Consider the following 26,826-nt stretch of genomic DNA (forward strand, 5'->3'; position numbering starts at 1 on the left):
CTTGTGATTGAGGACAAGAAAGTGCTACCGGTCTGTCACAAAGTGTGCTCCCACACAGCTTATGCGTGGTATACTCCAGGTGTAGCGTCTGACGGTGGAGGGTTCAACTACGCACAATTATGCTCAATATGAAAGTTTTCGGCAATGTTAAGAAGTCGAGGAGTGTTTGCCACATGGGAGTGCACTTAAACAATCACAATTAGGTTCTGATGCAGCACGTCAACTCGATTACTCGCTCTTTAAGGCTGATTATGCACAAATTCATATATTATTCGTAACTGTTGTAACCAAATCGGCAAATTTAGTTACGCCCTTAAAAACAAAGCAAGATTAGTTACGCCCTTAAAAGTGGATTACGGTGTAAATCGGCCTCCACCTTACACCCGCAACGGCGTTAGGGGTGTAAAAGTTATATACCGCTTTACACGCTCATTACAGTTTAACGGTGTAAACTATTGTAATGTAGTTAGCAAATGTTCAGTAAAAAAAAAAAAAACGGTCTATTTTGACCCGTCAATATTGCCGTGGTATATGTCGCTGGGCAGATTTGAACTCACTCAAGTGGTTATATTGTAATTGCGAGCCACAGAAGATGCATTGCCCCCTGAGTGCAAAAGGAACTGGGACTTGGGCATCTTTTGTCGCGCTTTAAAATTGTTCTGTCATGTTTTTATTGTGTGTTGCCTGAGGTCAGTGAAACCGCGTCATAGAAAGATCTTTGGTAATTTTCTTGTTTATAAGAAATCAGAAATTGAGTCGGCAGTAATGTATTTACCACCCTATGCTTATGGCCGAACGCGAATGTTAAATCACCAAGCGATGAAACGACAAATCGGAAAACCTCCTGATACGCGAGGCCGGTTTCACTGTGCTCCATTCTATGCTTAGGCCCCACTGGGGTTATTGCAGCCACTCGAAGTGGTTCGATGTGTCACACGGAATTATTGGGAAGAGCTTTAACAAAAGCGGCACTTCATACGATCGTCTCCTTCTGATAAATGAATTCGTTTAGCCGATCGGACGTATCCCGGAAAAACGGGTAATTGTGAGCATACGTTCGACGAATCTTTAAAAAATTAATGTTTTTTGTCCATCGACCTTACAGGAGAGATGGCAGGCTTACTGAAGTTGACAAAGCCCACTATGGTATACTGCGACATGCAGAATGTGGCGAAAGTCACAGATGTCTCCAAGGATGTGCCGTCAGTGAAGGTATGCCATTTTCGTGCTTCTCGCGGTCGAGCATAGACATCAGGTGGCCTCTTTATTGAATCCTTGCAAACAAAACGTGTAATATTTTGAGCATTGAGCAAGGGCCACATTGCTAAAGAAAGCCTTTTTCATACCATGACTTCACATCAATTTCGGCTACCGAATCCACTAAATGCGATAGATATTTTGAAAATGCTCGGAACCCGCAGCTGCGGCTTAGCGGCTATAGTGTGGCGCTGCTAAGGACGAGGTAGCGGGATCAAATACCGGCCGCGGCGGCCGCATTTCGATGGGGGCGAAATGCGAAAACGCCCGTGTCCCCTACATTGGGCGAACGTTGAACATTCCCCCGTAGACAAAATTAATCAGGAGTCTCCTATTACGACGTGCCCCATAATCAAATTGTGGTTTTCGCAAGTGAAACCCTATAATTAACATATTAAGATGCTCGCACATGTCTCTGACGCATCTAAGAGTCTTTCACTCTGAAGCATGTTTAAAGGGGCCCATAATGACGCCTCAAGCTTGGTGAAAAAGCACAGTCAGCGGATAGCATGCTACGCTGCTGTGAACATCTCAGCCAAATTTTGCAGCCGTGCACGACCTGTGAATTTCGCAGGAGGAGCGCGATGCCGCCTTTCTTGGAAACGCCCTCCATTCAACAGACGCCTGCTCCTCGGTCTTTTCTGGACGTAGTGTTTCGTGATATAGTGGATTCCCATACGCGGCTGCTATTGGCCGATAGCTGACGTTAATCAAGAAGGCGATTCCGACAATGTGGCTCGCCATACCATTCTTACAAAGCTAAGGCCCAAACAGTGAAACGTTCCTTTCCTTCGAGCGCTTCCTAACCTTACGTGAGGCCTCCTTACAGCGAAGGATCCATGGAGGAAGCAAGCGTACTGAAAGCTCCCTTCGCCCGTCCTCACGTAAGGGGCGGTTGCCGCACGCCTGGGTTCGAGATTATCTCTTAAAAGCTTTACGCGAACACCATTATTCAATAAAAAAATTTTGTATCGTCGCACAATCTTTACATTGAAGAGCTAATATAGAGAAGCGTGGACGCTTTCTTGTAGTTTTGTTTACTAAACTTTAAAAGATGTAGCGCATTACAGCGGAAAACTTGATGGGCTCCATCAACGCTGGCACGCCGGCGTCGTGCGACACCTAGCAACGCCTAGCAACTCTTTCATGCCCCACGCGTGACTGAAACGAACATGCCTCGCAAGACGTATCGTGCTCGCGCTTCTCCGCAGGTGGGCGACAGCGCGCATGCGCAAGCAAACGTCACGTGGTTAAGCAGTGAGGCGAAGCGCTCGTTCAGGGCCAGGAGCGGCGTAAGGACGCATGAAGGTAGCATTGGAGCTACCTTGTGCTGAGGAAGCACCAAGGAAGCCTTCATCGAGGGCCCCTCAGTGAGGAAGCTTTCAGAGTGACATAAGGTAGCCTCACCGCAATGAAGGCTTCCTTACTGAGAAAGATTTCATTGTTTGGCCCTCAGTCTCACGAAGTGTGGTTGGAATACTTACAATTAGAGACGCGCCTTTTAAGCAACCGCACGGCCACAATAGGCATTGGCTCACTCAGAACTCCGACGTTACCTACCCGCAACAAAGGAATCCCTTAGAACGACAGAAAGCTGAGCTAGTTGGTAAGGATTCATTATGCAAAAAGGTGAGGCGTGCAGACAGGACACAAGAGAAGAGAAGTGGACAACGCCGACTATCAACTGTCGGTGCTTTACATAAGGAAGAGATTAGGTGCCTTAACAGCTATCTCTCACGTAGACCGGCACATGTACCGGACTGAGACGTGGTGATACCATTCCAGAGCTTGCGCAGATTAATTTTATGTCTTCTTGCTTCTTTTCGCCTCAGTGCTCCCTTCAGTTGATAGTCTGCGTTCGTGTTGTCCACTTCTCTTCTCCTGTCTCCTGTCTGCATGCCTCACCTTTTTGTATAAAGGAACCCCAAAAGGTGCTGTTCTATCACCCACGCTTTTCAACATCGCTATGATGAAATTACCTGGAAAACTCAACGCAATACCGGGAATCAGGCATGCAATATACGCCGATGACATCACTACCTGGGGCACCCCTGGTTCCAAAGGAGAGAAACAAGACGCCCTTCAACAAGCGACCGACGTCGTCCAGCAATATTGCTGGACAAGTGGACAAGCAAACAAGTGGTCTCCGGTGCTCCCACGAGAAGTCAGAACAATTAGTCGTTCGACAGAAATCACGAAGACCACTCAACAAAATACTCCACATCACACTCACCCTTGACGGCAAAGAAATACCCAGAGCAAACCCCGTCCGCATTCTCGGCCTCCACATACAGCAGAACGGCGGAGGTGAATACACCATGCAACGTCTCAAGCAGACCACCTTCCTAATCATGCGAATGGTCAGCCGCATCCACACCAAACAATACGGACTGAAAGAAGACGGCATTACACAGCTCGTCCAGGCCATGATAATGAGCCGCATTGCCTACGCTGCCCCGTACTTACCCCTCACTCCCAAGGAGATAGATCAACTAGACGTACTTCATCGGAAAGCATACAACCAAGCGCTCAGCCTACCACCAGGAACAGCGACACTCAACCTTGGAGCCCTGGGAGTCTATAATACAATAAGAGAAATTATAGAGGCCCACCTCACAAGTCAACGAGAGCGCCTAGCCCTCACACCAACGGGAAGAACAGTCCTAGCACGCCTAGGCTTCCCCACACACGGCAAAGTCCACGAACGAGCAATCCATCTGGCCCCCAACTACCGGGAGCACATCAAGGTAGCCCCTATCCCCAGAAGCATGCGCCCGGAACATCATGCCTGTCGTCGCCAAGCTCGTGCAATGACTACACACAAAATATGGCAGTCTCCCCACCACACTATACACAGATGCCGCGCAGTACCCCCAAAAAGCAGCAATGATGGCCAGCGTTGTCGACCATAACCATCAAGAGGTGGTCTAGATGACGGTCCGCACTGCCAGCGCCCTGGTAGTGCAGGAGACACCCATCGCCTTGGCCATCACCTCTATTCGGACCAACGAGTACGTCACAATTATTACTGACTCCTAGGCAGCTTGCCGTAGCTACGCGAGGGGCAGAATATGTTCAATCGCCCACCAACTCCTCCAACAAGCCTCCCAATTCCCAGACGTTGAAATAGTATGGACTCCAAGACACGAGTCACTCCGTGGAAATCGGCGTGCGCACGCTGTAGCCCGAGCTCATGGCTTCCGGGCGCCACAAGGGAGGGATACGGCCGAATCTTTGGAGCCCGTACCTTTACAATACAACGCTATACTGCATCACCACAGATGAAACAGATGACAATACCCACCTCCGCACAAGACCCTTTCACATAAAGATGCCGTAACATGGCGACAATTATAAACCAATACATACCCCCCATTTAAGCAGACTACACGCAATACACCCTACACTATGCTCATATAAATGTACCCTTTGTAACGACATATCATATTGACCGGAAATAAAGACGGGACAGCGGGAGAGAACACATAAACAACACGGGCGGTAACTTCGGTTTGGCCTAGTTGTTGGCCTAGTTGGCCTAGAGACGTTGTTGTTTATGTGTACTCTCCCGCTGTCCCCGTCTTTATTTGCGGTCAATATGATATGCAGTAAACACCAACTAGGCCAAACTGAAGTTCTTCCTTTGTAACGACTACGCCTCCCTATATCACACCACATAGGCGTGCCCCAACGTGAAGGCAGCCCCACAAATACCCAACCCACACCCGAGCAGCGGCAGGCCGTGCTGACTAGTTCGAACCTTTGTAACCAGCAGCAATTGGTGCAGTGGGCCCGGGAGACAGCAAGAGCCGCAGTAGCCCTCGACTAAGGGCGCCTCCCGCACAAGCAGAGAGACATCTGCTTGTCCTTTCCTTTTTAATAAAAGTTTTTCCTCCTCTTCCTCCGTAACGGTCTACAACGAGAGCCGGGGCGGGGGGGACGCTCACTGTGAACTCTTGCTTGTCGAGAACTGCCTCGTCCCCCTTGCGTCTTTTTAGAACCAACGCGACAAATGCAGCTGCTACGATCTCATTTTTCACTCCTGTGTGTATACGTGCAGGCACTGGTGGCAGCTGGTGAATACTGCGGTGCGGTCAACGTGGCTGCACTGAAAGATAAACCCCGGAGCCACTTCAAGAGTCCGGCGCCCGCGAGCCCGCATGACCTGTTCACCGTGTTCCAGTCGAGTGGCTCCACAGGGCTGCCCAAGGCGGGCCTTATCACACACCGCAATTTCATCGCGGAGCTTGTGACTTTTAGGTGAGTCACAAGTGCCATTAGGCGAACTTGCCATAGTTCGGCCCATGTTTGACCCTTGTCTTGTGTAGTAGCGCAAAATCCTGTTTTAATGCTGCGTTGATTGGGCTGACCGTCAGGTAAATGTCGTAGTTTCGGGTAGCTCGGGATAACACAGCGCACTGACACACAGATGTTGTTTATCTTGTTTCGGTGACCGTTTTTTCGCCATCTAACCACAGCTACAATGTCATCGCGTGACGTAAAACATGCCTGCACGTACCCAAGATTTCCAGATTATTGTCGCCGTTTCGACAGCTAAGCAACCTTACCTACTCACACTGCCGACGCGAGGCGTATAATGGGCTGTACACAGTATAAAGTAAGCCGGCACCAGGCGCGATTGTTAGGCTGCTAAAAGTGAATTTTAAGCGTCAAAAACAGAAAGACAAGAATGAATTAAAGGCCTTGAACTTCCTAAATATACGCGCCATGCATTTTAGCAAAAACGCAAATACTTTGAAAGGAGACGTGCTCGGCCTATATCAATACGAAAAACGAAATGTTGAGCATTTGCTATGTTACAAAAGCGCCAGAAGTTTAACATGGCCGTCTGATGATATTGCTGGGCTAGTGCCGGCTTAACGCAACCGACGCACTGCTCACATCCGTGTTGAATGGCCACTATCCCTTACCGAGACGTCACATTAGTGAAACTGGGGTGAAAACTTGAAAGCTTTCGGAATGCTGCTTGGAAGAAGTGCTATTTTGTGTCTACTTGATGCAAATAAATTACGACACAACAAAAGCAGACAAACACTAAACGCAAGAGAGACGACGGGTTACTGAAAATTCCACATATTGTTACACGAGGACTGTAAGGGTCAACTCTCAGAATTTCCTTACCCATAAAAATGATATTATGCGGATCAAATAAGGCGTTGCAACACTGGCGCATACCCTCTCACACATTTGAAGAGCATTTTTCAAAAGGTGTTTTGCAGCCGAGAAGATGTTTGATGAAAAAGCGTATTTTCAGACCCATATAGAGCGTGTGCATTTCGAGGTCGAAAGAAATGCAGATGCACAGTTATGTTTCGACGTTGGGTGTTCAACACTGCCATGTCGGATGCTGAAACGCAGCGTTGAACGTAGACTCGGATTTCAGTGTGCTCCTAGAAACGAGGACCCACACGGGCAGAAATCTTCTCCGAAAGCACGCGGCGCATTATCTAAGATTCACAGTGGAAATAGGGAAACAGCACCGGACCATCTCGACATGCGTGGACTCAAAATTGTGCCTCTTACCTAGGTACACTTTGTGGCGCAAAATACATTTCTTCAAAAGGGACAGAAAGAAAGAACGCAGTGAAGCGCCATTGGCGCTTCACGGTCTTCCTTTCTTCTAGCCCTTTTCAAGAAATATGTTTTGCGCCACAAAGTGTACCTAGGAAATCTAAGCACCAACTTGGCCAAGAAGAAGTCCTTTTGGTTGTGCCTCTTGTCGATGTGAATGAGGTTGTACGGCAAGAAGGAACCGTCGACGTCGACAGATGTTAGTACTGAAGCGTAGTAGCACTTGGGTAGATTCGATGGCGGAACCAACACCGGTATCCTTGATTTCTCTCTGCAGAGAACTCACAATGTTGCTTTGAGGCCAGGAATCCTTGGTTTCTTTGTCCAAGAGCAATTGACACTTCCCACCTACCTTTTCGGCTACTGGACCTTTATGAGTGGCGGCAATTCGTTGCTGTGCATTTTGAATTAGCTCAGTGTTCGTAATTAGAGTTTCGCCAAACTTTCTAGTTTCTTTACAGTTTTTTTTGTGAGTAACGTCAACTTAGTGCACAACTAGGCGAGGTCTCCCTGGAGGCTGTCCTCAGAGAAGGCAGCTTGAGCCTACCTGGCTGAAGCACTCTCGTCTCCTGAAAAGGCGTCGATCACTGCCTTCAGTACAGAAAAGTTGCAGTTTAAAACACAGCAGCTTGTAGCCACGTTTCGCAACGTGTGGTGATGGGCTCTGGCAGAGGGGTACCTCCTGCTACTTCCACTTGTACGAGCACCTGCCAGAGGGCACCTTCAAAGACACGACCTTGGCTGAAGCAAACTAAGCTCGCTAACGTATTTGAAGTGTTCCCTCAGTTTTTCGCAAACGCGCTGATATGAATGTGCTAGGCCTGTGACCTGCACCATTTGCGGGTAGAAGGTCTTCGACAGATGAGCAGCCTCGTGCCTGTAGGCTGTGGTGTCTGTGTAGAGCAACGTAACCTTAGCGTCTTCGACTCCTATCAGGTTGAACTCAATTGAATTCCGGGGTTTTACATGTCAAAACCACGATTTGATTATGGGGCATGCTGTAGTGGAGAAGTCCACTGAAGCTGAGCTCAAAGCAAGGTAACTTACGGTATGGTGCCATCTACGCTACAAAATTCAGATAGAATAGGGAGCTTCAACCTTCTACAATACGATATCTTAGTAATCGGGCATCAAAACGCAACGAGAAGTTACCCGCGTGGATCCTTTCGCCGCAATTGATCTTGAAATTTGATAAGATATCATGGCTGTGTCCTTTTTGTTCAGCCTTGGCTGTATGTGTCGACAAAGTAAAGAGTGCATAAATGTATAGCCCAACAAACACGGCCCTCAAGCACTTCAGTACAAGTATTTCACCGACAGCAGATGGGCTACCGTCATAACGAATCGGTCGAGCGACACCGCTCCTATGTCAGTTTACTCAGGCTTGCACAGAACTAGTTTGTTATGAATGAATACCTGCTCAGAAAATAAAGTGACATACTTGTGCTTACCTTGCTTACTAGCTGTCGTTAGGAAATTCGCAGAACTGGAATTCCCAGTGTTAGAACACCACAGAGCGGCGCTGCACATGTGATGCTCCGATTTAGCCATCTTCGTCGAATGCTCGGTTGAGCTGGTTTCCTGCGTCTTCCGTTCGTTGCCCGCCTGGTGAAGCTTGTCTGTCTTATCTTTCCTATCCTCATACTTGGGGCGACAACAGAAGCAGATGACCAAGCGCGATCCGACGTGTGATATGGCTGAGCGAGTGGCAAGGCTGAGCGGAGTTAAGCTCGACGGACGCACGAAGACAACCGCTTCCTGCGCTTCAACCGATCTAAAATTCACACAGAAAAAAAGAAATTAAAAAAAATTTAGGTAGGATGTCCGGGAACCGCTTGGAGAACGCATGTTCCTTAAAACCGAAACTAACACTCGCCTGCACGTGTTTGGTTGAACCTGATAGAGTTCAGAAGAATTGATGTTGCCAGAAAGCATCAGGAATCTTCAACTGCAGTTGAAAGCGAAACTGTTGGCTAAAGACGGTTTTGTACAGGCTGATGTTGAACATAGGGACTAATGAGCCCTAAAAGGCCATTCATAATGACACCTGTACCTATTTATCCTTTTCTCGGGGACTATATTTCATCCGCTAACAACTTAATGTTATCGCTCAGCACAAGAAGCGCCTGCATCACTGGAACATAATCGAATGTTATCGTTGATTTTATCGGCTGTGTATGTTCTCGCCGAACTTTGTGTTATCAGACTGTATGCTCGACAAGAACTGTGCAGCGCATTCTGGAATGCGCTCGGATGCTAGCGATTAGGCTTGAACCTTCGCCGAGTAAAATGTGTGAAAGCCGACGCGGTTAAACGGCTTAAACCCACCGATCAGGTTTTTCACAATCGCCGCCTGTGCTCGCCGCTGTCGTTGTGATTTGAGTTTGTCTTCTGGACCCCGGTTCGCCCAATATAGAGCTAGTTTCAGGATTCGCAGTTGTTACTTTGTTTCAACGTCACTACAACGTGACAATTAGACCGAGACATTCATAAACCCTAATGCCAGACACAGGTATATATAGGCGTCATAAATAGAGTACTAACCGTTTTCCTAACACTAAATTCATGCTCATAAGATGTAAATGGTTGATTATGAAGCAAGAAACACAATAGGCATTTGCCTAAACTCTGGGCTCTAGTAAGTACGCTAGAGCGCAGGATGAGTCACTGCAAGTAGCCTGCGCTATTGATGAGAATCACCACATTAACACTAAATGGTGACAATGAAAATGCGCATTAAATTGCGACCCGAAGGTAGGGCAAATAAGAGCGCTCTTCCACGGTTGTTCCTACAGATATGCGTTTGTAAATAAAACAAAAAAGACATTTAGGATGACCTGCTGCAACTGAGTGTTGCAGCAAGGAATTAGAACAAAACATTTCGGCATGTTTCGCAGTAATCTAACTCGCTGAGCCACCCGATCAGCCATGTCTTTACACCTGAGTAATAGGATCCTGACTAGGCCACTGGTAACCACTGGACGGTGAGGTGAAGTCTCGCGAAATGAATTTAGCCTCGTAGGGTGAACTTGAATTTCAGAGAAGTCGTCATTTGTCATTGAAGGATGAAATGAAGCGAAGCCTTGTGTTTGCCCACCTGCCGATGCCGCCACACTTGACGCGGTTGTGCAGCGCCGCTTCTCTGCAACGACTCCTTGCATTGTTCGACGCACTCGTTGCGCTAGCTATGGCGCTGCGCTCACAAGGACGAGGTCACGTGTTCGATCTAGGCCATGGCGGTCGCGCATTCAGATGGGGCCGGAATGAATGAGTGCACCGCGGCTTTTGTGCCCGTCCATGAAGGCCCAGTGATAAAAATTATGCCACACTCCCACACTACCACAAAATCAGATCTTGGGAGTGGCCCGAAAAAGCCAAGAATGTAATTTTTTTTTAGCTGAGTCGACTGGACGGAAAGATCAATGGCGCATGGTGATCGGTGCCCCTTCCCTTCTCATAAAAGACATCCGCTTATTGTGACATTGGGGGCTTTAGTCACTCGCTGTGACTAATCGATGTTGAGTTTCACGTCACGAGGGTAAACTGTCCTGCGCTCTTCTTTGGACATCTCCGGTTCCTTCGCACGTCATGACTCACACAGAGTACTGAGTTCGACGTAATCAGGGATGTCATCAGGGTAAACTCTGAGGACGTCAAAATGAGTACCCTGCATGAGTCACGACGTGCGAAGGAGCCGGAGAAGTCCAGAGAAAGGGCACGGGATTTCTTGTTTTTTAATTTTTTGTATTCCTCGCGGTGCGTAGCGCTGCCACGTTCAGCAAAGGTGATCGCCGAAGTATTCTGTATATAATGCGTGCTACTCAAAATGTGTTAGAAATGTCAGACGCGATCAGGAGCCTTTTCAAGCGTATCACCGGTCATGCCAAATAGTCTCATCATTAACGATCTGAACTAGGCCCTGTTCTCGCAGCTACAAGAACGACGGACTGCATAAGGGCGACGTGTTTCTCGGCTACTTGCCGCTGATGCACGCGGGTCCCATATGGCTCCTCTTCACGATGTTGACGCAGCAGGTGCAGGTCGTCCTACTGGCCGCCGTTGACTTGGCATTGGTGCTGGCGTCTATTGCCAAGTACAGGGTAAGTCTTTACTTTCGGTAGCACAACGTGGACAAACCTGCCACTGGCATTCTTTTACTCATTATTGCACATTGAGTGACATTGCAAAGTTTAACGAATTTCAATAAATCTTGTCGTGTGTCCTCCCGCTCGCGTAATCAATGTTGACTCATTGGAAGCGAGGCTTTAGGTTTGCTTTTTGGAGCACTATTTCGCATTACTATGGTTTTCGGAGCAGTATTGCAATGTGATGAGTTCCCCAAGAACGCCCAGTGTCCATTCATGCTTGTGCATTCCGTGAGAGAAAGTATACGGACCACAGGGTCACCGAAAAACTGAATTTCTTCGTCATTAATATTCATAAACTGAAATTGACGAATTTTCTGGAAATTTCGTAGTGGCAAGTTTGAACTGCAGTTTTTAATTTCAAATTGCATTCACAGGCAGAGGAGAAAATCAGCTTTGTCGCGCAATCCATAGACCGTATACTTTTGCTCACGGGTGTACACAACGTGTGACAAATTTCCTTTCATTTATGTATTGTACTTTCAAGGCCGATGCATCACATACGCGTGTGCTTTAGAGAACATAAATGAATTACATGTAACACACATTACATCAGATACACCAATCAAAAGAAACTCTAAAAGATACTTTAAATTGGGAAGCATGTCCATTATGAAAGCTATTGGAATAAAATAGAATATTCAAAGCAAAAAAGTTCCAGCACAACACATTTCCTGGAGAATGTTAACGCTAATGCGATTAGCATTGAAGCGATGTAGTGACACGTACCCTATTGCCACCTCGGAGACAGGCTGCGTATGAGGCCGCCGGGCACCACTCTTGCGGTTCTAACTCTGAACACGTGGCGTGCGTGGCGTCAGTGCATATTTGTACAGGGTTATTTGAACATAGCTGACACGGGTTCGATTCCGCTCACCAGGAGCGAAATTTTCTGCAATTGTTTTTTGTCAGTGAGGAGCGACACATATAACCAGTAAGTCACATTGTCATCGAATAGTTTTATTGAAGAGCGGCACATACCGAGCAGCATATACCCAGTTACCCTAGTTGGCGTCAAAAGAATATTGGTTGAAGAGCAGACCTATTGGAACATGGGTAAGCATCGGGCTATGACCCAGGGAATCAAGTTGTCGTGAAAGGAAAACGATTAGATCCGGACATAGATGGGTCGATGCATAGATAGATAGATACAGACAGACAGACAGTGACCGACGGACAGAGTGACATACATACATACATACATACATACATACATACATACATACATACATACATACAGACAGACAGACAGACAGACAGACAGACAGACAGACAGACAGACAGACAGACAGACAGACAGACAGACAGACAGACAATCACATTAAGTTCGCCCGTATCTGTACGACTGTAATTTCACCAACGTGACTGATCATCATGCCTTTTCTTAGTTACCATCGCTGAAGAATTGGTCGGGACGCCATGGCTGCTGATACGCCGATTGCAGGTGCATGACTTCACTGTCACATACGAGAACGGGTAGGAACACTAAGGCGAGGACGCTTAGTCGCGCTGCCTGCTGTCAGGGCCACCGGACACCTGTTCTGCCCCACCGCAGCGGTTTGCTGAAGTGCAGAATAATCTGGACGTGCCCCTAGTACGCCAGTAGCCTCAATTTAGATTTCACCTTCGTGGTGATCCTTTCCCGAAAAAAAAATTGTGCAAGTTGGTATGGGTTCATGGCGGAAACAGGGCGACTGAAGAGGGACCAAGAAGTGTGAAGGGACACCGCACGGCGCTGACTGATAGTTTCCAGCCTTCTTTCTAAGGGCGGGGACTTCCATCGTGGTATCAACGGAAGTTTATTTCATGAAAACGAACACTGGTTAAATATTTCTGCGTAAAAAGAGCCCATATAATGTAGGCTCACATTCGTCTCTAAAGCACACCGATCTGCTAATGGCATCACGAATTAGATTTAACAAATTCATTCTTTTATCTTATTTTCCTTTATTTCACAACTAAGTAATTGCCACTGTGTTCTCGGCTACTTTCGCTGAATTAATATGTGCACTACGTGCGACGGCTGAAACATCCTGAATGAAGACTGTATACAAAGTGAAATATCATTATTATACAATAAAAACAATAGCGGTCCCAACACTGAGTCTTGGGGAACTCCCGACGTAATTGGCGCATATTGTGAAGATATACCGTTGAGAACAACAGCCTGTTTCCACAATGAGAAATATTCAGCAATCCAATCTATTATTTTACCGTCCAAGTTATAAGCTTTTATTTTGGAGCGTAGGAGACTATGTGCTACTACATCAAATGCTTTAGGAAAATCTAAGAAAACGTAGTCAAGAACTTGTTGCTTATCAATTGCCGAAACTAAATCGTGAATAAACTATACCAACTGTGTATTGCAATATAAACCACGCGTGAAACCATCTCGGCTGAGGCGTAGGAGATTAGGTTGGCTTAAATGAGCCATAACACCACTATATATTAGGTGCTCCATAATTTTACAGCGTATACTAGTTAAGGCGACGGGCCTGTAGTTCTGAACGGAGATTCGCAGAATACTCTTATGTATGGGGCACGACTCGCGCTAACTTCGAATCATCCGGCAAGACTCGCCCTAACTTCCAATCATCAGGCATGTTGATTTCGTTGAGGGACTTCTGGAACAACCGGGGGAAAGCGGGCGTCTGCACAATTCCTTAGGATAGCGGCAGCAACGCCATTTAGGCGGCGTGCTTTAGCCTGGTTCACGTCTTTTAATAATTTACGAACAACATCGACAGAAAAGGTGACTTCCGGCATGCGGTCTATTTCAACAAATAACGCAAAACAGACAGTGCGTGAGATAGACGGCAAAAACACAGATGAAAGACAACGGCTCAAAATTTTAACTTTTGGCGCATTAGCACGAATGATTATTTAATCATTTTTCAAAGCAGGTATCAATCGGTTGTTTTTGCCATTACGCTTCACATACCTCCAAAATTCTTTGGTATCCCTGACAACTCATTGTCCAAGATTGAAAAAATACAAGTCCTATCGATGCCGGACTTTTGCCTAAATTCAATTTTTATTGCTTTCATCAAGGCCAAATACTCTGGTGAATTAGACGCCTTGTATCTTTGATAAATTCGTCGCTGACTTCGAATTAAGGCACGTAACTCTGTGTTAAATCAGGGTTTGTCTCGAGCTCTCTTGCTTCATATAACTCATGATGGCACAAAAGCTTGTCGTAGTTTAAACATTTTCCGCTTAAAAGTATTCCACAGTTCGATATTTAGATTATCCGCGAGCGCATCAAAAGTTGCAAGGAACGACTCGAAAGCAGTGCTAATCGCCTCGAGGTTGACCCTGCCGTAGACATATATCTTTCGGCGAGGTGTTTTTGCAACCTTCACATGCAGAACTGATAAATCTGCTAGAACAACACTCTGGTCGCTCAAACCTGGCAACACCCGTACATTGTATACAACACCAGGTACGTTACAGATTAAGAGATCGAGTACATCAGCTGTTCTATCATTGCGCGATGGCTCCCGCGTATTCTGATATAGTGTTCTGATCTAAAATACAAAAAAAGTTGAATATAGACATCTGCGAGCAGTACCCCTTTGTTCCCAAAGAAGCCACTCGCTGAGGCCTCGTCGGTGAACTGGTGCCCATACCCAAACTTGTAGTGCCGGGCGTCAATTTTTTCTTTCTCTCTTTCTTTCTTTCTTTCTTTCTTTCTTTCTTTCTTTCTTTCTTTCTTTCTTTCCTTCTTCGGCGCGATGCTGAAACGTCGCCACGTCATGGTGTGGGTCACTTCATTCACATGTGGCAGCATGGCGTCGAGTGTCGTAATCACTTCCCGGCCGTAAACAAGAGGGAACGGTGGCAGCCCAGTTGTCTCCCGAATGGCCGTGTTATAGGCGAATGTGACTTAAGAGAGTACTTCGCGTTTTATGTTCAACGTCCATGTAAATCCACATCATGTCCGCCAGGGTTTTATTTAGCCGTTCTGTGAGACCATTACTTTGCGGATGGTATGCTGTAGTTCTGCGGTCAGTAGTTTGGGCATACCGCGATATGGCCTGCATCAGGTCACTACAGAATGGCTGTCAGTGATAATGGCCTCTGGCGCACCGTGACGCCGAACGATCTGAAAAATAAAAGAATCTGGTTGCTTGCTCAGCGGTACCTCTTGACAGTGCGCACGTCTCTGCGTAGCGCGTCAAGTAATCCGTCGCAACAATAATGCATTTGTTCCCAGCGGTGGACGTCGGGGAAGGCCCAAGAAAGTACAATCCAACTTGCTCGAACGGTCTTGTCGAGGTTTCGATCGGTTGCAGTAATCCGGCAGGTTTTGTTGGGGGAGTCTTGCGGCGTTGACACTCTCGGCACGTACGGGCGTAGTGCTTGATTTCTACAATACGCGGCCAGTAATAACATTCTCGAATCCGCGCGAGTGTTCGTGCACAGCCGAGGTGTCGGGATGTTGCTTCCATCATGAGACGCCAGCAAAATTTCTGGACGTAACGACGATGCTACAACAAGAAGGTAGGCCTCCTTCATAGGATCGAAGTTCTTTTTGGCTAGAACATTTCTCAAGCAGAATGCGGACACACTGGGCTTGAAGATTTGTGGTACGCTGTCACTTTGTCTTTCAAGGTACGCAATGAGGCCACTTAGTTCATGGTCGGCCTGCTGTTGCGGGGCGAAACGGGAGGCGGTGACCATGCCCAGAAAATTTGAGTCGTCGTCTGTATACGGTGGTGGTTGCTCGGGAGAGAGCCTGCGTCAGAATGCTTTCTTCCGTTCTTGTAAACTACGGAGATGTTGAACTCCTGCAGCCGCAAACTCCATCTTGCGAGGCGTGCGTCCGGACGGGTCCTTCAGGTTTGCTAGCTAGCACAAATCATGGTGATCGGTAACGACAGTAAATGATGTGCCGAATACACATGGGCGAAATTTTGATGTTGCCAATTGTCCACTATCCGAATCTCCAAAAGAACATCCGCGCTGAAGGCCTTACTCGCGTTATTAAGGTTCCTGCGCTCTACGGGGCTTCACGATAGACTTTAAGAATGCCGCCCCTTACCGCTCTACAGTGTACGCGCCTCATTCGTGCTTTTCGCTTTTTCTATCCTCCTTCCACTCTTTTTATCCCCCTTAAACCTTCCACCCGTGCAGAGTAGCCGAGCGGAACTACCTCTCGTTAACGCCCCTGCCTTTCTCTGTATTCTTTTCTCTCTCTGTTAATGTTGCCCACACTATTGCCAGACATTCTCTTTTCGTTGTGGAATAGTTTGACTCTGCCGTCGATAAAGAATGACTGGCATAGGCGATGACCTGTTCTGGTCCATTCTGTCTCAGAACAAGAATGGCGCCAAGCCCAATACTGCTGGCGTCCGTGTGGATTTCAGTTTCTGCGTTGTCGTCTAAGTGCGCCAAAATGGGTGGCGATTCGAGACGGCGCTGGAGCTGGAGCTCTCGAAACACTTCCCCTTGTGGTGCATACCATCCAAATGGGACGTCCTCTTTTGTCAGGCGTATCAGCGGCTCTGCAATCCGCGAGAAGTCTTTGACGGAACGTCTGTAGTAGGCGCATAGTCTGAGAAACCTTCTGACGCTTTTCTTTTCCCGGGGCTGTGGGAACTGTCGCACGGCGGCTGTCTTCTCCGGGTCTGGTAAGACGCCTACAGAATTAAGAACGTGGCGCAGGAATTTTAGCTGTTCGTAGGCGAAGCGACATTGTTCAGGCTTCAGCGTAAGTCTGGATGACTTGATAGCAAGCAGCACCATTTCTAGCCTGGTAAGGTGTTCCTCGAAGGTAGAAGCGAATACTATCACGTCATCAAGATATACCACACAAGTCTGCCATTTCAGGCCAGTCAACACGGTGTCCATTACTCTTTGGAAGGTTGCAGGGGCACTACACAGCCCAAATGGCATGACCTTGGACTACTATAAGCCATGTGGTGTAGTGAACGCAGTCTTTTCGCGATCCCTTTCGTCGACATTCACCTGCGAATTGCCGCTCTTTAGGTCCATGGACGAGAACTATTTTGCATTGCAAAGGTGATCCAAGGCGTCGTCAATTCGAGGGAGCGGGTAGACGTCCTTTCTCGTAACCTTGTTGAGTCGGCGGTAATCGACGTAAAATCTTACGGTGTTGTCTCTTGTTTTCACGAGCACGACGGTGGAAGCCCAGGGACGTTGAGAGGGTGCGATGACGTCGTAGTGCAGCATTTCTTTTATCTCTTTCCTGACTGCTTCGCGTTCTTTCATGGACACGCGGTACGGTGACTGGTGAATAGGCCGTGTATATTTATCTGTTATTATTCGATGCTTTGTAAGCGTCGTGTGGCGAATCTTGGACGATGTAGCGAAGCAATCCTAGTGGCAACGTGATATGCTCATTGAGAATCGCGAGTGAAGCAGATAATGCTGGACTTGGATCGTGCGCGATGGCGTTGTCTGGTGAAAGACTTATGGTCTGTGCCTGTAGATTAATGACCGCACTGTTTGCCGAAAGGAAGTCTACGCCTAGGATGACGTCATGGAAGTACTGCTCTAGGACGATGAAAACGGTAGGGTACGTGTTCTCGCACCGCTACAAGAGCTGTACATCTTCCCTTTGGTGTTGCTACGTGACCACCTGCTGTTCGTATCTGCGGGCCGTCCCAAGCAGCAAGAACTTTCCTGAGCTGAGCGGTGAACACTGCGCTCACGACGGAGAAATCAGCACCGGTGTCAACCAGAGCGAACACATCCCGGTTGTCTATCTTCACTGCTAGGTCCGTGGATTTTGTTGTGGTATTGCACGTGTGTCGGGGTGTGGTGCTGCGGCTTTGCCGTTACTTGCTGCTGACGCATCGCTTGGTCTCGTCGGTGGTATGAAAATTACATCGTCGCGTTGTTGACAAATTTTCTTCGTACCGCGCAGGCGTAGTTACACCACTGTAATGCTGCGGTGGGGGAGGGTTTTCAGCAGTGCGACGGACTGAAACCATGCCTCTACCGGTTGCCGTCCTCAGTTTCCCAAGCTATAGGGCTGGGGGACCTTCCCCGCACTGCTCCCGCGTAGCTAGGGTGGGGTGAAGTAAAACGGCGGGTGACGGCAACCTGTAGCGGCTAGTCGACGAAGTCTGCCTTAGTAGGTTGTGTTCAATGTGAAGTGGCCTTTGGCCACGTTGCAGACGTGGAGCCCCGATATGAAACCCACGGATGCCGAGGTTCCTATAGCAGCAGCGACGGTATACATCGCAAGGCACGGCGCAGTGGAAGCATAACGGATGCTGGTTGGGAGTCCTCAAGACGTCGGTCTTTCTCGGGGCTGCCTGTTCGGCACTAGGTGGGCGGTCATTTGGTCGTGAACGTTGCAATGGTGAGTACGCCGATCTTGTCGGTCGGACTTGGTTTTGCACAGCGGAGGCATGCGACATAAGCTGACGTGGTCGAGAAGTGTATTCGGGTGCTTGGTGCGGCTGAACTAGTTGCCCTGTTCCAAGTGCCTGCTGGACTTCTTGTCTGATAGTATCGCTGAGCGCTGCGACTTGAAGACTGGAGCTAGGGAACATTTTACGAAGTCCCTATTGTACTACAGCCTTGATTGTGTCTTGAAGGTTGCTCATGCTCATGGCATCGAATTCCGTGGGAGACGTACCATGGACCAGAGCAGGGCCTCCGTACTGCCTTCTTCGAACATCGAGTGTTTTTTCCACGGCTGCAGCTTTAGTTAAGAGTTGAGCGACTGTTTTGGGTGGGTTCCACATAAGCCCAGCGGAAAGCTCTTGCTTCAGTCTTCTGATAAAAAAACCAAGCTTCTTTTCTTGCGGCATTTCTGGGTCTGCCCGGCCAAAAAGAGTCGTCATTTCTTCCACGAAGACGGCCACGCTTTCGTTAGGCAGCTGGAGAGGTATTTGAAGTTGTCTCTCGGCTCTTTCCTTGCGAAGGACACTTGTAAATGTAACAAGACGGCTTCGCATGAAGTTTTCACATGTCCTGAGCTGAGACTCTGGGCTGATGAAACACGTATGTGCAGACTCCTCCAGCGTGAAGTAAACGTGTTGCAGCTTCGCTTCATCGTCCCGCTTGTTGTAGCTCACCCCGCGCTCGAACTGTTCGGGCCAGTCCTCAGGATCATCGCAGGGGGTTCCACGGAATGTCGGTGGCTCCCTTGGCTGCTCCATCACGACGGCTCTAGGAGTGATGGGCTCGCTCATCTTGGCTGCCGTGGCCTTTTTTGAAGGTCGTGTCTTCTCTGGTAGGAAGCTGTAGTCAGGGGAGAGCCCAAGATTCCGGCGGCTTCTTCGTTGGTCGTTTTCTTCTGGCTGATGCAGACTGGTGTCGCGAGTGCCTGAACGAGCGCTGGACACACCCAGCACCTCCAGCAGTTGTAACGAGTGGTGCTACACACCGGTAATTAGAGAAGACGCGCGCACAGCAAGACAAACATTTATTGAGGCGAACTTGTGCCCAACATAACCAAAAGCTACTAGCCCAATAGCAGCAACATATGCGAGCATGGACGGCAGTATTTAAAGGCTGTGAAGGCACGTGTGTAGAACTATCGCGAGAGATAGGGCGAGTTGCCCTGCCCGATGCGATGGGCCCATCGTAGATACCAATCTGTCGCAGCAGGTTTGCGCGAGTGCTCACACGCGTTAACACCCGTGATTCAAACTCCAGTGGCACAGACACAAAGCGCGAAAGGCACGTGGCAGTATTGAACTTTGGCCATTCAGCAGTTGTTGGATTTGTTCAGCAGTTGGTGGACGTGGGTTACACCCAATATCACCGCCACAAAGCAGAAAAATCAGTGAATAAAATGCTGGGCTACGAAAAAGTAAGAAACGCCTCTTGACGTGCACGGCATTTGACAACACAGAACCGCGTCGCCCACAAGAAAAAAGTAAGATAAAGCATTTGCAGTGGAACCGGCACGATAGAGCGAGACGCTTTCAATTGGTAAAAAAAAAAAACAGTGCAAGCAGTAGAAAACTTGCAAGGGTCACTGTCATCTCCGCCAGTTCCACGCCCCATCGTTACAGTGCTGCTCCAGTGACGTAGCTGACACTTGACAGGATGGATGGATGGATAAAACTTTATTGGTTCCATTTGAATGTGGTTGGGCTCCTAGACGTCCGGGAGCCCCCTGGCCGACATCTCTAGGCAAGCACGGTCCACCAGCCAGAGCTGGTCACCCGAGCAAGTGGCCCGAAGAGCGGCCTCCCACGAGGAAAAGGAAGGGTTGGGAATAGGCTCTACCGCCATGGGCGTGGGGAAGCTCCACAGACAGTGGAAAAGATCTGCCCGGGGCGCTCGGCAGGTGGTACATTGTGGATTATGGAGACCGGGGTGAAATAAATGTGCCAGATATGGAGAAATAAATGCTTTGGTCTGGATCTGGCGCCAGATTGAACTCTGATGGGCGGTAAGGGAATGGTGAGGGGGAGGTAAATCTCGTCTGCCATCCCTGTAGTACGTGGTAATCTGGTGGTAGGTACAGATCCCATCTCCTGGCTTTTCCATGGGGTTGGGTGAGTGGTCGTCCAGGGTCGGAGGGAAAGACCTCGGACATGCGCATTAACGCGCTCGTTCCCAGGGACACACTCATGCCCAGGTACCCACGTGATAGTCACCTGGTGAGGAAGCGAAGGAATGTTTTGCAAAATGTGTGTGACCGTCTTAGGTTCTACGCCTTGAAGGAAGTAACGGTATGCACTTTGGGAATCGGTGCAGATTTCTGTAATGGTAGAATCCGCAGCCGCATGCGCCACTGCTAGGGCTAATGCGACCCCCTCAGCCACATCGGTGCGCGCTGTTTTAATCGAAGCAGAGATGTTAATGCGTCCGTCCTCCGTCATGGCAGCGGCCGTGACCGTTCCTTTGAGCGGACCGACCGCGGCGTCGACATAAAGGACGTCTTCGCGATCTTGGTAACGTCGGGTGTAGTAATTAGCCCGCGCCTTACGTCGACCCGGATAGCGGTGCGAATTCATGTTTCGTGGCAACGGTTTGAGTTGCATGTTAGCTGCGAGTCTTACAGGAATGGGGAACCACGGCTCTTCCATCGGGATCGTGCCGCTTGGCTCACATCCCAGAGTTCGGAGTAGGTTTCGCCTAGTGGGTGCTCGGGTGAGGCGTAGAAGCTGATTACTCCTCTGTGCCTCTATGATTTCCTGGACGGTATTATAGAGACCAGTCTGTAGGAGGCGGGTAGTGCTAGCGCGCATCGGCAGCCTCAGTGCGGTCTTAACCGCCCGCCTGATTAGACGATTAGCCTGATCCATTTGTTTTTGAGTGAGGTGGTGATACGGGAGGTGGTAGGCAAGGCGACTGGCCACTAAAGCTTCAATCATTTGCATGGTGTCCTTTTCAGACAGGCCGTGATTGCGTGACGCAATCCGGCGAACCAGTCCTGAGATTTGTTTTATTTGTTTATCGAGGAGGTTCAGTGTAAAACCTGCATCTAGGTTAGATTGTATGTGCAGACCAAGGATCCTGATTCTATGTACCTTAGGCACTTGTTGACCGTGTATGAACAGGTGTATGCCTGGGTCGCCTTTGTGGGGTTTAATAGTGAGCAATTCGGACTTTTCTGGCGAGCAGAAGAGCCCCATTATGGGAACATGCCGTTCGATAACGTTGATAGCTGTTTGTAGGACATCTTGGGCCTCCCCAATGGACCCTTGTGACACCCATAGGGTCATATCATCTGCATAGAAAGCGTGGTGCAATTTAGCGATACCTGCGAGCTCTCTGGCGAGTGGGGCCATGGCTACGTTAAATAATAGTGGTGATACGACTGCTCCCTGGGGTGTGCCCCTGTTTGGGAGGGCAAAGGCGGCCGATGTGAGTGGACCTAATCTAATCTCAGCGGTACGATTTTCCAAAAAAGCTTTGACATAATGCCAGATCCTACGGCCACAACCTGTGGTGGCAAGGGTCCTGAGGATATGGTCGTGTCCTACATTGTCAAAGGCCTTTTGTATGTCTAATGCTAGGATGGCTCCGGTGCGGGCTGTCCGTCGTTTGGGATTTAATAAGGTCTCTTTAATATGCAAGAGGACATCCTGCGCCGATACGTTGGGGCGGAAGCCAAACTGAGAGTTGGGGAAGAAATGCTTAGCTTCTAAGTGCGGTTGTAGTCGCCGGACAATCACGTGCTCAAAAAGTTTGCCTACACAACTCGTGAGCGAGATAGGTCGTAAATTCTGAAGCAGTAAGGATTTATTCTGTTTCGGAATAAGATTAATCTTGGCGTGTTTCCAATCGCCAGGCAGTGTGCCCTTTCGCCAGTGTTCGTTAAAGAGATCCGTGAGCTCCTGCAAAGATATGTCATCTAAATTTCGGAGGACTTTGTACGTTATCTGGTCGGGCCCTGGTGCAGTGTCCCTGGTAATATAGCCAAGGGCCTGTTTCACCTCCGGCAGTGTGACATCTGCATCCAGGTTTTCGTCTGGATCAGGGGGTGTTAAAGGGGCTGCGTTCGAATGTGTAGGTCTGGGCTGTGGAATATACAGATTTTTGATGTGTGCCATAATATCCGTGCCCTTTTGCTCCTCTAAGTGAATCAGCTTTTGAGTAGTAGTGTCCGCGTGGATTTTGGTGGAAGTGGGATCGAGAAGAGCCCTCAAGAGGTTCCAAGTGCGTTTTGTGCCCAGCGTTCCTTTCAGTGTGCCGCAAAAGTTGGCCCAGTTTGTTTGAGCAAGCTGGGTGGCATATTGTGCAGCCTCCTCCGTGATTGCAGCGATACGAAGGCGAAGTTTGCGGTTTAATCTCTGGCGCTTCCATCGTTTGGAGAGGCTTCGACGAGCCTCCCACAGATGGAGGAGGTGGGGGTCTACTTGGGGGGCATTCTTGGTGTTCTTAATCTTTCTTCCAGCTCTGTCGAGGGCATGTTGTATCTTTTGAGTCCAAGACTCCAAGGTCTGCGGTGTGGTATCCTCCACGGCGATGTACGAGCAGAGTTTATCCCAGTCAACGAGGGTCTGAATTTTGGGCCGAAAAATTTTGGAATTTTGCGTTAGGATTGTTTGTATCACGTGGTGATCGCTGCCTAATGTGTCCGGCAGGACCTCGTGTGCTTTCACTATCACATGTGTGCTTGTCATCGTGAGGTCTGGCGTGGTGTCTCTTGCCGTACTGGTGCCCACTCTCGTTGGTATAGTGGGATCTGTGATTAAAGTAAGTGTGTGGTGCATCATAGTGTTATGTATAAGGTTACCCTTCGGCGTGTTATTTATATAACCCCATGCCGTATGGCGGGCGTTAAAGTCGCCCACTATGATTCGATGTGTATAGCGTGTTTGAGCAAAAATTTCCGATATCCTTGTGCCCTTGTCTTTAGGGGGACTGTATATGTTTACAACCAACAGCCCTTTTCCCGATGTGGGGTTGGACGGGATAATCTCGAGAGCGGTGTACTCGGTTCCTCCTTCTGAAGGACCCCCGGTAGGGGTTCGGTCTATGAAGGGGAGGGTTTTATTAATAAGAATAGCGGTACGCGATGTTACGGATGCCACGTGGTATCCCTGCAAGGATAGAGACGCGGACCCTGTTTCCTGCAGGGCCAGTATATCTGGTGGCTTCGGAAAAAGTTGAATGTATGCGGCCAATTGGGCGAGTTTCTTTTTGATGCTTCACAATTCCATTGCCATATGATTAGGTCAGATAAAGTTTGGTTTCCGGGTGGAGGAGTTAAACCCACTCTACCCGAATTCTGTCGCTTATTGGAGTTGGCCATGTTGAGTCGTTACGGGGGTCGAAACCCCCAACTGTGGGCTGGTCCCCTCCGCCGTGGGCTGAGGGGAGTGAGCGGCGGCGGCAGGTTTGGGCTGTTTATGCTTACGGGTGGGTGATGATTGGGCATGCAAATCGAAGAGGTGATTGATTTCAGATTCTATTTTGTCGATACGTTGATTAAACGCGGTCTCCACTCTCTGTAGGGCCTGCTCTTGTTCCTTAACCATTTGTGTTTTGACAGCCTCGAGGCTGTCGCTTACAAATTTTAGAACTAGTTGCGTGAGGCCTTGTGTGAATTCTGGAGCTTGGAAATATTGTGCACAGGTCTGTTGTGAGAGGACTGGTGCATGGGGCGGCGCTGAATGGGGAGGTATTGGGGAGGCCTGCTCAACGGGTGACTTACCAGTGTCGGCCAGGGGGTCCTGCCGTTGCTGCAGCTGTGGGTCTGGATCCAGGCGCCCCCCGGTTGCCGAACCAGATGAAATCTTTAGACCCCCTCTTGCCGCCGAGCCAGGCGCATGGGCGGGCTCTCGTTGTGGGAGCGCCGGACACGTGGCGTCGCTTCTCGTGCCGCACTGCACAGGAGGGCATGGCGGGTGGTTCATGAGTGGTGTCGCAGGTGTCCGTATGGCAGGAGGTACTCGGGGTTGAACACGTGCTTGTTTGGTTTTCTTTTCGTGGTATGATATTTTCGGTTCCTTCGGTCGAGCGGTGCTGTGAGGTGCTTGGCTGCAAGCATTCTTAGGAATGTCGTCAGGTTGTTGGTTTGTCGTTGATATCTCGGTACTCCTCCTCGGTGGAGTCGTATCGGGTCCCTTTGGGCGCTGGCGCCGCTCTTTCACCGCTCGGGGCCCGAGTCTCCTCTGACGAGCCGGGCAACTCAGGTCAATGGTGGGATGGTCATCGGATCCGCAAGTAAGACAGCGTGGAAAGCAACCTTCGTGGTGTTCATCTGGGTTAAGCAAGCCACAGTTCCCGCACCGCCGTTCTTGTGGGTATGGGCATATGTCATGCCGATGTCCGGTTCGGAGGCAGCAGTGGCACACTTGGGTGACTGGGCGGAAAGGTCTGCATCGAAATTCTACGCCTTGAAAGTACACGTAGCTGGGAACTCGCGTGCCCTCGAAGGTGTAGAGGCATGCTCCGTTCGTTCCGAAGGGTCTGGCTTGGATTATGTTGATATCATGGGGGTAGGTGACCGTATCGTTCATGAGGGCTTCCTCGGTAGGTATAGGTAGGGCGCCTGTGATTATCCCCTTGCAGGAGTTGTCCGGGGAAGCCACATACGCAGAGACTTGATACAATTTGTTTGCGAGCAGGAGCGTCTGAATGTGGCAAAGCTGTTCCGCCAGGTCAGGGTCCGGGGTGCTGACCAATGCGATGTTCTGTTCCTTGCGTACTCATATGCGCGCCGTCGGAGGCAGCGGGGCTCGGAGTGCGGTTTGTATCGCGTCTCGCAGCGGTAAGACCGCTTCTTGTTGTAGTGATATACCTCCTCTTATTCGGAGAACCACCTTGTGGTCCCCTGCGGGGAGGCGCGGCAGTCGAGGCCAGCCGGGTCCGTGTCGACGTTCGCGTGAGTCGAATGGGGCGGGTGGAGTCTTGAAGGACTCCTCGGCGACAACCCTCCTTCGGCGAGCGTCGACCACCCGGTACCATGGAGTGTGAGGCACGGGTGGCTGAGGATGTGTATCATTGGGCATGTCGGCTGCTCCGCTCCGGCCGGGGCGGTAGTCGCAGAACTCGATGTCGCGTTCGGGCTCCAAGTCGTCTGCATCCATGCAGTCCAGTTGGCCTGCCGGGTCGGAATTGCTGGTGGCCATCTCCGCGGCTCGGGCCCCTACCCTGGGAGCCGCGTTGCAGGGTGCGTCGGATGCCGACGCGGCGTCCGCGTCCGCCGTGCCGCTGTCGCGGTGGCGCGTTTAGGCTTAACGCGGTGACCGCGGCTTAGGGATCTCAAACGGCCGTCTCGGACTAAGAAAAGAGTCGAGCCCGGAAATATTGTTGTCAAGTAAGAGCTGGTGACTTGCCAGTGACGATGGTTGTACGATTTCGTGCCGATGGTGAAAGATGCCGGGTGGTTGAGGGTGGATAGCGGAGCCCGCTGCTACGCGATATGCATCCTCCGTTGCCCAGGTCGACCTCCCTACGCAGGAGCCACTTGACAGCGTCGACACCCAGTTGGCAATGTTGCCATATTGGAATCGCAAAACGTTCACATTCGTCACCGACTCGACACTGTTGTCGCTCGAAGGCTTCGAACAAATCAGTCGAAGACGAAGAACCGCTGTCCATCAATTCCAGGCATACCTCGTCGAACGAAATCCCATCAACAAGGACCACCGTTGGAATCTTCGCCGATGACACCTAGATGAGCTGCATAAAACTTGTAAGGGTCACCGCCATCTCGCCGGTTCCACGCCGTACATTGTGCGCTTTACGTACGTTTTGCTCTAAGCTCCTCTCCTAAGACGTATGCTTACTGCCAAGAGTCGTTTCTAAACGCCTATTTTATTGCGATAGCAATTATATGGACAATCAAGGCGCATTTCTGCCGTCAGCGTCGCCATGAGGTTCCGTATAAAGTCCAAGGGTGATAAAATCGTCGCCGTGCGCCGTATGCTGTATGAGGGAAAGCCTGTGAGGGTGAGCCGGTCAAGCGCGATTTAATTTCGCTTGCGCGAGCGAGGAACGCGGGCCAGAAGCGTACCCTCTCCTGTCGCGCCCGAGGCATGGGGGTCAGGCGAAAGAAGGGGGGTGTAATCTAGGGCGGCTGCTAGGGTTCCTCCGTGACTTCGTCGCCCACCGCTCCATACAGAGTGGAGACAACTGCGGCGTTTCTTACTAGGGCGTTAAGCACGTGATTGGCGGTTGCCGCAGTACACGCCTTTGAGGGACGCTGCGGGGACGCGTTGTCGGTTATCATACGTCTTGAAAGCGATCTGCGACGTAGCCGAAGTGCGCGTCCACGCGGGTCTCATCTTCAAAGCGGCCCGCGATGTTTGCGGAGTGCGCATAGTGCCGGTAGCTTCGTATGGGCTGTGAGTTCGACGTTTCATTCACGTTTAAGCGAGAGATGCACGAAGGTCAATTCGCTTGTTGCTGCGACGATTCCTCACTCCAGCATTCTGACAGC

At 49.6% G+C, this 26,826-nt stretch overlaps 1 protein-coding gene across 2 annotated transcripts in view; it reads left to right on the forward strand.

Annotated features, from left to right (window-relative positions):
* LOC126529691 (uncharacterized) overlaps nucleotides 1-26,826 on the forward strand; it is a 197,261-nt gene that overhangs the window by 67,195 nt on the left and 103,240 nt on the right. For both annotated transcript variants that reach the window (XM_050177199.2, XM_055069997.1), the window contains exons 4-6: nucleotides 1,106-1,212; nucleotides 5,318-5,517; nucleotides 10,781-10,949. In XM_050177199.2, the coding sequence (XP_050033156.2) occupies nucleotides 1,106-1,212; nucleotides 5,318-5,517; nucleotides 10,781-10,949 (476 nt within the window). The remainder of the gene's footprint in view (nucleotides 1-1,105; nucleotides 1,213-5,317; nucleotides 5,518-10,780; nucleotides 10,950-26,826) is intronic.

Source organism: Dermacentor andersoni, chromosome 9 (assembly GCF_023375885.2).
Source record: "Dermacentor andersoni chromosome 9, qqDerAnde1_hic_scaffold, whole genome shotgun sequence".
NCBI classification, from domain to species: Eukaryota; Metazoa; Arthropoda; class Arachnida; order Ixodida; family Ixodidae; genus Dermacentor; species Dermacentor andersoni.